The following is a 10,812-nucleotide window of genomic DNA, read 5'->3' as shown; positions in this document are numbered from 1 at the left end:
CGCCCCGCCGCCGCCATCTTGAGGGAGGGCGGGCAGCTCCTCCGCACGGCCGCGGCAGGGCCGCCTCCCCGGGACACCGAACGGGGCTCCTGCGCAGCCCCGCTGAATGGGGGGGTAACGGGCACCGTGCGAAGGACACGTCCCCTCGAGTGAGGGCTCGGGACCCTGCTCTCAGCCCTGCCGGGGGCTGTGCGGGGATGCTGCCGCCATGCGTGGCACGTCTGCCCCGGTGCCGGGTCTGCCCACCCTCGAGTGAGACCTGCAGACATCGTGGAGAGTGTGCTGGCCCTCAGGGGGAGGCACACTAGCCCTCACGGGAGTCATGCTGGCCCTCACAGAAGATGTGCTAGCCCTCTTGGGAATCACGTTAGCTCTCATGGGAGTCATGCTGGCCGTCACAGAAGGTGTGCTAGCCCTCCCCGGAGGCGCACTAGCCTTCATAGGAGGCATGCTGGCCCTCACAGAAGGTGTGCTAGCCCTCCCAGGAGTCATGCTAGCCCTCACAGGAGGCACACTAGCCCTCATAGGAGGCACGCTGCCAGGCAGGGCTCGCCATCCATGGCCGGAGGGGCGGTGGGCAAGCTGCCTGCCCCCACAACCCGCCTCCCCCTGCAGCTCACAGCCACCCACCCATGGCTGCCCCTGCAGAGCCCGGCCGTGCCAGCTCCAGTGGTGGCCACCAGCACCATAGCACAGGCCAGGGCTGGGATGTGAGAGGCCACATCCCAGCTGGCCCCCAGTCCTACCCAGAGGGATGCTTGCCTGCACTTCTGAGCCCCCAGCTGGAAGCAGAGCTGGTCAGACAGGGGTCCCAGGGCCCATGGATGCCAACCTTCAGCACCCACCTCCGCTTACGGCCACCGACACTGCTGGTGTGGCAACTGCTGCTGTTCTGGGTGGCAAGCAAGGTCCTTGTGCCACCACTCACGTCACTGCTGGTGCTTTGCAGGCCTAAGGGCTCCCCTCTGCCCGCCCATGCCCACCTGCAGCACCGAGTTTGGCATCTTCAGGAATGAGGATTTTACTTCCCCAGGCCCCCGCAGCAGCACCACAGCCCCTGCCACTCCACTCCACCACCCGCGGGCACCCGAGCTTTAGTTGCTGCACTCCCGTGCCCGATGCAGACCTTGGCCACCCCCGCCCACCAAGCAGGACCTCCACGCTGGGGAGAAAGCTGCAGGTTTCCCTTCCAGCATCCATGAAAAAAACACCCTGTTTTTCAAGGAAAAGTGGGGTTGGGGCCCTTGCTTCAGGGTGGTTCACTGGCGCATCAGCCTTGCAACTTAGCTGATGGTTTGATCTCAATCAACTAATATCACAGCCTAATCCACTGAAGCTTGTAATAGGCTTAGGAATAACAGGGGTTTACGTCCTCATTAGCGTTCACTGCGCTGCGGTGGGGGGAAGCAGCCTCGGCCACCTCCTGCTGAAGAAGAGGGGAGCCCAAGGCATGGTGTCTGGGTCACGTGCTGGGGAAGAAAGAGGAGTTTTGGGGAGGGACACAGAGTAAATTTGGGAGATGGAGGGAATTTAGAATGGGGATGGAAGGGCAGGGAGCAGACAGGACATGCGGTGCTTCCATGCACATCCCAGCTCCAAGGGGGCTGTGAGAGCCCCCCGTGCCACTGTGCCGGGTGGGCTGTGGTTCAGGGAACAGGGAGAACCCTGTGCCAGCACCACAGCCAGGCTGGACCCCACAGCCCCCCACGTGCAGCCCCTGCATAGCTCCCCCAAAAGATGCATGAGTAACAGAGGGATGGATTCACAGGGGTGAGGCGGCCACTCTGTTCGCTCAGCCCTGGCTCCCCGCACCACAGGGGCCCCTCACCCTCTCCCACGCTCCTGGGGAGCCAAACACCCTCCCACCCCACCGGAAACCTAATGGGGCTGTGCAAGGTGCCATGGGCCCTCGGCAGAAATGTGAGTGGCCACTTCGGAGCCGCACGCAGAGGGCAGGCCATCTGCACAGCAAGGAGGAGGTCAGAGGAGATGCATTGACCCCTGGGCACAGCGGGTCCCCAGCCACCACTGCCCTGGTGGTGGCCTCTGCACCAGCTGCGCCCCACGTGCTGCCGCTGCTGTGCTGAAGGCTGGCGTCACCAGCGCTTTGCCTCTGCCCTGTGCCCCCTCTTCCTGTGCTCCCCCACCAGCCATGGCCACCACCAGCTCTCCCCCGGCTTCGGTTCCACCAATGGTGACAGATGGCCCCCTATCAATTATTGTTAGTGTAAATGAGGGGGTGGGAGGAGCACACGCTGCCCACTGACTGGGGGTTTGACTGCGAGCAGGCTCCCACTCCCGGGGTGGAAACCAAAGGAACACAAAGCGGGGTCTGCAACGTGGCCAGCAGGTCCCCACACCACCTCACACCCTCACAGCCGGTGCCTCCCTTCCACCACCATCACCCATGTGGAAGCCAAGGCCCAGCCACCACCACCTGGGTGGGCAGAGCAGGCAGGGCTTGTCCTTGCCCCCATGCCTGGCCTGAGCACACATTTTAGGGCCACCATCTGAAATGCCAAACAGTCCCTAAAGCTGGGGCTAGTGGGGCTCGGCACGTGCTGGAGAGACCTTCCCATGGTGCTTACACAACACTGGGGGCTGGCACCTGGTGGGTGGAGATTTCTAAGCCTCCGGAGAAGCTGGCATGTTAATTTATAAACTCCGTAGGATTCCTGAACATGGGTAATCTGCTATGATTAACAACTCAGCCACCACAAAACGCCTCCAGCTTGGCTGGTCCAGCACCAGCACTGACGGGTACCCTGGGGTGATGCACGTTCTCCCCCTCCAGGTGCCCACCTGGGCCCCCCAGCCCTGTTAGTCCATCGCCGGAGCAGACCTGGTCCTGGGCACCACTCACCCATGAAACCCCATCTGATAAAGGGGTCACAGCACCCACCTGCGACAGGAACCCACCAGCTTCGCCCGAGCCCCCACGGCTGGCTGGGTTATACTGGTTATCCTGAGTAACATGCTCTGACAAGCTCTAGGCAATCCTGCTTCAGCAGGGGAGTTGGACTAGATGATCTCTATGGTCCCTTCCAGCTCTAAAAATTCAGTGAAATTCAGCGAAATATACATCGCACCTCCTCAAACTGGGGATTTGCCATCAAGAAACCCAATGGGGAGAGAGATGATACTTTTAAAAAAATGATGAAGGCTTTCAAGTTCGTTTGTTCTAATTACCCAGCTGACAGCTCAGGGGAGGAGGAGAAAAATCATCGGTGGTATTACTGCCACAAAACAGTTGTAATTGAATCACTCCGAGACAATAAAGCAGAGGTGGGGGTCACAGGCAGCAGATTGCTGCCCCCGTGCCAGCCCCCCAACACCCCTCACTGCTGCACCACAACAAAAACACACCGACACGAGGAGACACGGCTCTAAGAGCAGCCTATTACTGCTAATGGGAATGCGAGCGTGTTATCTGCGCCTGTCACCCACGCACGGAGCAGGAACCACTGAGCAGGCTTGGGGATAATGAGTTTACACGCTGCGGTTTGATTCCCTGCCATGCGCAAAGCCCCTTCCTGGGCAGGGGGTGCAGCTCTCCCCCGGGACCCCCCCACAGCAGGCTGTCCCCCGGGGTCCTTCCAGCCCTGCCTGCAGTGACAGCACGGGGGTGGTGCAGAAGGGGTCATGCTTAACTCTGCAGCTGGGACACGGGGTGAGGGACCCCCAGGGGATGGCAATGGCTCGGGAGCCACCAGCTCTGCCTTTTCAGGCTCAGTCCAGCCAGGGCTCTCTGCTGTCACCAGAGGCTTTGCCCAGGCTGTGCTCCTGGCCAGCAGAGCTATGGGTCCTGTCTGCTTCTGGGCTTCTGCTGGGCCCTGTGCTTGCCCTAGTCTGGTACTGCAAGTGCCAAAGGAACATCCCACCACTGCAGCAGAAGCTCAAGCAGCTCAGGGGGATGTGCAACCATTCGTCACACAGAGAAAGGGGCCACCACGGGGTGGGCACACATGAGCGCTGACAGCCCTCAGCTCACATGATTTCCCCCCTCAAGGTGTGCAGCTTGACACAATACAGGGCCACAAGCCCGGGCACCTGGGAGACACTGGCCAAAGAGGCAGGAGCTGGGACGCAGCCCTGGCCCCATTCCTGCTGGCAGCCATACTTGGTGCAGCCCCCACATTTGGGGAGGGCAGAGCCTGCACATGGCATTGACACCCCAACTCTTGGCCCAGGCTACAGCCCATTGCCCAGCTGGCAGCCAGGAGCAGAGACCACCTTCCCTGCTGGTGCTTGTAGATTTCTAAGCCTCCGGAGAAGCTGGCATGTTAATTTATAAACTCCGTAGGATTCCTGAACATGGGTAATCTGCTATGATTAACAACTCAGCCACCACAAAACGCCTCCAGCTTGGCTGGTCCAGCACCAGCACTGACGGGTACCCTGGGGTGATGCACGTTCTCCCCCTCCAGGTGCCCACCTGGGCCCCCCAGCCCTGTTAGTCCATCGCCGGAGCAGACCTGGTCCTGGGCACCACTCACCCATGAAACCCCATCTGATAAAGGGGTCACAGCACCCACCTGCGACAGGAACCCACCAGCTTCGCCCGAGCCCCCACGGCTGGCTGGGTTATACTGGTTATCCTGAGTAACATGCTCTGACAAGCTCTAGGCAATCCTGCTTCAGCAGGGGAGTTGGACTAGATGATCTCTATGGTCCCTTCCAGCTCTAAAAATTCAGTGAAATTCAGCGAAATATACATCGCACCTCCTCAAACTGGGGATTTGCCATCAAGAAACCCAATGGGGAGAGAGATGATACTTTTAAAAAAATGATGAAGGCTTTCAAGTTCGTTTGTTCTAATTACCCAGCTGACAGCTCAGGGGAGGAGGAGAAAAATCATCGGTGGTATTACTGCCACAAAACAGTTGTAATTGAATCACTCCGAGACAATAAAGCAGAGGTGGGGGTCACAGGCAGCAGATTGCTGCCCCCGTGCCAGCCCCCCAACACCCCTCACTGCTGCACCACAACAAAAACACACCGACACGAGGAGACACGGCTCTAAGAGCAGCCTATTACTGCTAATGGGAATGCGAGCGTGTTATCTGCGCCTGTCACCCACGCACGGAGCAGGAACCACTGAGCAGGCTTGGGGATAATGAGTTTACACGCTGCGGTTTGATTCCCTGCCATGCGCAAAGCCCCTTCCTGGGCAGGGGGTGCAGCTCTCCCCCGGGACCCCCCCACAGCAGGCTGTCCCCCGGGGTCCTTCCAGCCCTGCCTGCAGTGACGGCACGGGGGTGGTGCAGAAGGGGTCATGCTTAACTCTGCAGCTGGGACACGGGGTGAGGGACCCCCAGGGGATGGCAATGGCTCGGGAGCCACCAGCTCTGCCTTTTCAGGCTCAGTCCAGCCAGGGCTCTCTGCTGTCACCAGAGGCTTTGCCCAGGCTGTGCTCCTGGCCAGCAGAGCCATGGGTCCTGTCTGCTTCTGGGCTTCTGCTGGGCCCTGTGCTTGCCCTAGTCTGGTACTGCAAGTGCCAAAGGAACATCCCACCACTGCAGCAGAAGCTCAAGCAGCTCAGGGGGATGTGCAACCATTCGTCACACAGAGAAAGGGGCCACCACGGGGTGGGCACACATGAGCGCTGACAGCCCTCAGCTCACATGATTTCCCCCCTCAAGGTGTGCAGCTTGACACAATACAGGGCCACAAGCCCGGGCACCTGGGAGACACTGGCCAAAGAGGCAGGAGCTGGGACGCAGCCCTGGCCCCATTCCTGCTGGCAGCCATACTTGGTGCAGCCCCCACATTTGGGGAGGGCAGAGCCTGCACATGGCATTGACACCCCAACTCTTGGCCCAGGCTACAGCCCATTGCCCAGCTGGCAGCCAGGAGCAGAGACCACCTTCCCTGCTGGTGCTTTATCCAGCACCCGCCACCCTCCCACCACACCCCCCCCACCATCCAAGGCACCCCCCGAAGCACCAAGTGCAGGGCTGAGGTTTGGGAGGAGACATCCACAGTTAAACCCTCCCCACACAGGCTCGCTGCCCCAACAGCTCTGCTGGGAGCCAGCTGGGGCTGCACGTGCCTTGCGGGAAGCGAATGGCCGAGTCCAGCTCTGCCAAACCTTAAATCTGGAGCAGCGATGCCAGGCAGGCCCACGGGGGCAATGGCTGTGCCCCCAGCAAGGGCTGCTGCCCTCCACCCTCCTCATCATGGTAGGAAAACACAATGCAAGGGGCTGAGTGTGGGAAAACTGCTGCATTGATTTGAGGATCAGCACCCACTGCTGTGCCTTAAAGGGCAGCGGGCACCCAAGCCGCCCCCACCACTTCTGTCCCTCCATGACAGGACGGGGCAGGCAGGGCTACATTCACAGAAGTCCAGTTTAAGACATTTTTATTCCTCTGCATGTTACACTTAGTGTTTAAGAAAATACAGGATCCCTTTGGACATTCATACATTTTTACAGGGGGAAAAATAGGTTTCTCTACAGGGTGGTTATTAAGCTTGGGCATTCCCAGGCTGACTTCAGGAGGTCCTCGCCCCCCCGGCTGCCAGACCACCCCCCTCCATTCCCCAGCATCACTGCCCCAGTGCCCAGAGTCCAGGCCTGAAGAGCAGAGCTCGTGTCATCGCCTCAAGCTAAAAAAAAAAAACAAAAAAAAAAAACACGGTCCTTCTTACCTTTTCTAGGTCCTGAAGTGATACATTTTCTATCAGGGGCCAAATCAAACTTGCAATTTGGAGCTGCCACAACATAGGTAATTAAGCTGGGTGTTTAATGCCATTTCCTCGTAGGTAGTCCAACAAAGAGTGATTAATCCTTTCTGATGAACCACTTTGACATCTGTCTCTTGGGCACTGACATTCAAAGACATCGCTTGCTGGCTGGCTGCATGAGGAACTTTTCCAGTTGCCTGGAGGATACAGGTCTTTTCTTTCAGCAGGGCACATTCACGAGCTGTCATCGCCTCAAGATAAAAAAAAAAAAAAAAAATTAAAAAAAATACAGTGCCTAGTATTTCCAGTTCCACTTTCCAATAGCTCCTACACTGGATACTGCAAAGGAAGAGCTGGGGACAGGGAGCGACCAGACTGCGCACACAAATATCTAAGAGACCCACGTTAGTGTGTGTGACTATCTGTAACAGGGAAACAGGTTAATCCCGTTTGCTAGAAACCTAAAGGAAATATAAATAAGGGTTCCCCACACTCGTGCATAGTCACAAACAGCTACTGGACACCAGGCTCACGCTGCCTCTGAGCGCTGCCGCCTGGAGAGGGAGGGCAGCGAGGCAGAGCTACTACGAAGCTCAAGGCAAGAAATCCACAGGCTGCACGGAGAGAGCGCGCCGGCCCACGCACAGCCCCTCCGCTCGGGGCCACGCTGCGAGAGGGGTGGCAAGCGGCAGCTTTCACATGGCAGGACACATCTTTGCACCATGTCCAGGCCAAAGGCTTCCTAAGGGCAGCGTCACCTACGTGGTCATTACTTCTAGGCTGCCAGTGTGCAAGAAATTCAGATTTAAATGTCACTATAGAAAGCAGGTTGAAAAAAGCAGCTGCTGGGGCAAGACCTCTATGAGCCCTCGGTGGGCTGCTACCCAGAGGCAAAGCTGAGGGCCAGGAGGGAGTGAAAGGCTCACCAGACGAGGCGTTAGACAGCGAGCGAGCTACCTCCCCTTGGCAGGGCTGCAGCACATTGGCACTAGCAGCAGAAAACAAAACAGATGTTACGAAAGCTTCTTCCAAGTACCAGCGGACTCCACTTGGTCACTGCAGGGAGAGAGATGCACATGGAAAAGAGGTGATACCCTAAGGCAAAGGCCTTTCTCTTCAGGACCTTGGGACACCAGCGCAGCTAAACATCCCCCCCACCCCGGCTGCTAAGTCCCTCCCCGGCTCCTCTCTGCCCTTCCCACTAACACCAGCTGCCTCAATACCCCCTGCCCGAGTCCTGCAGGCAAACCACACACCAGCACCCACCCGCTCTGACTCCCCCCCGGAGCTCCAGGCCCTGGGGGTACCCCATGCCCTTTCTGCCGCTGGCGTTTCTAAAGGGACAGTGAAGGCTGTCCCAACCTTAGGCCTCGCGTGGAGGGGTACAAGGTATGGAAGGGAATGGGGAGAAAGTGTCAACAAGGGACGTCGTCGATCCAAGTGGTTCTAACTCCAGTTCAAGCTGAGGGGCGGTTAGCTGGTACCGGGAGAGATTTCTGGGAACTCCTTGTAAATCTCCAAGATGATCAGTTTGTCCATCTGGCACTGCTGGCCCTCCTCCTCCTCCCCCAGGATGCGCTGCAAGATGCCCTGCAGGTCGGCGAGGCGGTGCTGGTGCTGCAGATAGGGCGTGGAGCGGATGATGGCGTGCATCAGAGAGAGATACTCCATCCTCAGCTGCCAAGTGGGAGGGGAGACAAAACACAGAGCACAATGAAAGATTTAAAGTGAGATAAACAAGCATGCCAGCCTCCATTACAGCGTGAGTGCAGGAACAGCTGCTGCTGCACCACCGGCCAGAGAGCGACTCCAGGGGCACCTGCTTTTCCTTAAGGCTCATTAGTAGCTATGGACAACTCTGCTTTTCCCACAGCAACCCAGTGCTGCTCTTCACCTACTCTCAAACACGTGCACATTCCCTGCCTCTTGCAATACCAAACCAGAGAGACCCTTCCTACTTGTTCTACTCACTGAGGGTCCCTGTTCCCAAAGGTCCCTGACAGGAGGGTGAAGACCACCAGCAGCCTTGAAGATCTTTCTTCAAGCACACCTTTCTACTGCTGTGTGCCAGGCAGGATAAATCCTTCCTCCTCAGCCCCCAGAGTTGATTTGACCACCCAGAAATGTGCCCACCCTGGACTCCACTCTTGCCTGAATCAGAACAGACCCCATGGAGGGCCAGGAGAAACACCACTGCTTTGGGACTGTGCTCCCTTCCCCAATGTCTATGGGTTACTGTAAGCACCTTGTCTCCTGGGGAGAGATCCGCAATCTGCCGCACCAGGATGTCTATCAGGACCATCATGTCTGTGTGGTAGAAGATGCTGGCTGTGTCCTTGCTGGCAAAGATGTCCTGCAGAAACTTCAGCACTGAGTGCGGTGGCTGAGGCTGGTGCTTGAAGATACAAACTGGATCATCTGGGGGAGGCAGAGAGATTGTGCTGAGCCACACGCTCCCCATTGCCCCCATCCTCAGTGCTCTCCCCTTCATTAGACCCTTCACAGATTAGGCTTTGGAGAGGAGGCTGCCCCTGGCCTTGGCCAGCCACTCCCTGCCTGTGGCTCGCTTTTGTCCTGGCAGACCTCAGTGCTTTGCACAAAGCTTCATAATCAGGATGGCAGCTCTGCAGGGTACCAAGCCCAGACCAAACTCATTAGCATTAGCATTAATCATTGTTTATGTTTCACCTACCATCCCAGGTGAGACCTCATTAGCACATTGCCTCTCAATGCCTCCCCTTTTTGCTCAACACCTACCACTCATTCTCTCCCCAGTTTATTCAGCCTGGTCCAATGACCCCTCTGAAAAGCCCATCAGAGCCCATACCAGAAATGAGCTTTCACCACAGAGACCAGGCTAGTACCATCCCAGAAGCAAGAAACGAAACACTTCCAAGTTTAAATGAGCCACCACATCCTGTCCTTTTCTGAAACACATCCCTGCAGACCCCAGGAGGAGTTTTCAGACACTGCAGCCCCTCCTCTCCCCCCCCAGCAGTTGTCAGGAAGGCAGGCATAAGGCATCTTCATTAGGTTGTGGCCCCCCTCTTTCAATCCCTCGAAGTAAGGTGATCCCTGCAGGGAATCTGGCAGGGAAAGGGCTAAACAAAGGCTTTGGGAGGAGGCCAGACAGAAGAGCACTGAGATGCCGGCTGCCCTCAAGCTGATATAGTGTGGAGACAGTGATTTGCAACCCCAAAGAGAACTAAAGCCAAGAGTAAGATGAGCTGCAAGCATCACAGGATGAGTTATTTACCAGCAAATCAACAAATGAATCTCAGGCAGCAAAGCCCCTGTGCTCCAGAAGGTATTAGAAAGCACAATAGTGGCATGCAGCACAGGCAGAAATACCTGGCACTGCTCCTCCTGCGGAGATCTCCAGCTTTCTAGCAATCTGCTTTGCAAAAGCTCTACACGTACAGTGGATTTCACTCTACGGAAGCAGACACAAAGCTAACCCTCTGCCGGTGATTCTGAAATAGGAAGTCCCACTCTAAGCAGCGTTTCGGAGGACAAGACCTCCCTCTGGATGTCGCCCGGGGCTGATGGTTGCCAGCACAGGCTGAGGTTTGTGTGCCAGCACTGATGGAGTCCTGTCTGTCCAAGGACAGGAGTGGCCCAGGACCAGCTTTCCTCCCAGACAAGAGCTTGCCTACATTGCAGCCGGCCACACCATGGGATGGGGCTGATCTGACCCAGAAGTACATGGAAATGGCAGCCCAGAGGTCTCTCCTCTTTTCCTAGACGCCATCAGCATCACTTGCATCTTTGTGCAGCTCCATCCTCAGCCACGCAGCCTGTCACCCTCACAAACTCACGAGGAAGCAGCACGTCCTGCCCGAGCCGACAGCTCCTCAGCTAGCTGCATCCTTGACACATCCCACCCCTTAACGAGCCAGGGGCTCCTCTCCCTGCGTCACCATTAGCTGCACCCCCTGCCAGGCACGGAGCAGTGCTGCAAACACTCACCTCCCCTGTTCAGCAGCAGCAGCAGCTTTTCTGTGAACGTCTTGACATTCGAGTGCTTGCTTATTGTAGTCATGATCACACTGTGTTCTGGAACTAAGGAAGAAACCTGTTCAGCACATCCCTTTGTTTCCTGAAGGCCACAGGAATAATACAAAA

The 10,812-nt window shown here is 57.2% G+C and overlaps 1 protein-coding gene across 1 annotated transcript in view; it reads right to left on the bottom strand.

Annotated features, from left to right (window-relative positions):
- Nucleotides 1-6,938: 6,938 nt before the first annotated feature.
- Nucleotides 6,939-10,812, bottom strand: part of NCKIPSD (NCK interacting protein with SH3 domain) — a 49,944-nt gene continuing 46,070 nt past the window's right edge. The window contains exons 11-13 of the mRNA XM_014943268.1: nucleotides 10,657-10,749; nucleotides 8,933-9,105; nucleotides 6,939-8,364 (exon numbers count right to left, since the gene is read on the bottom strand). Of these exons, the coding sequence (XP_014798754.1) occupies nucleotides 8,161-8,364; nucleotides 8,933-9,105; nucleotides 10,657-10,749 (470 nt within the window). The 3' untranslated portion in view covers nucleotides 6,939-8,160. The remainder of the gene's footprint in view (nucleotides 8,365-8,932; nucleotides 9,106-10,656; nucleotides 10,750-10,812) is intronic.

This window comes from Calidris pugnax, unplaced genomic scaffold (genome assembly GCF_001431845.1).
Source record: "Calidris pugnax isolate Ruff unplaced genomic scaffold, ASM143184v1 scaffold128, whole genome shotgun sequence".
Classification (NCBI taxonomy): domain Eukaryota; kingdom Metazoa; phylum Chordata; class Aves; order Charadriiformes; family Scolopacidae; genus Calidris; species Calidris pugnax.
The sequence above is the reverse complement of the archived record's forward strand: the minus strand, read 5'-3'. Positions and strand labels throughout refer to the sequence as shown.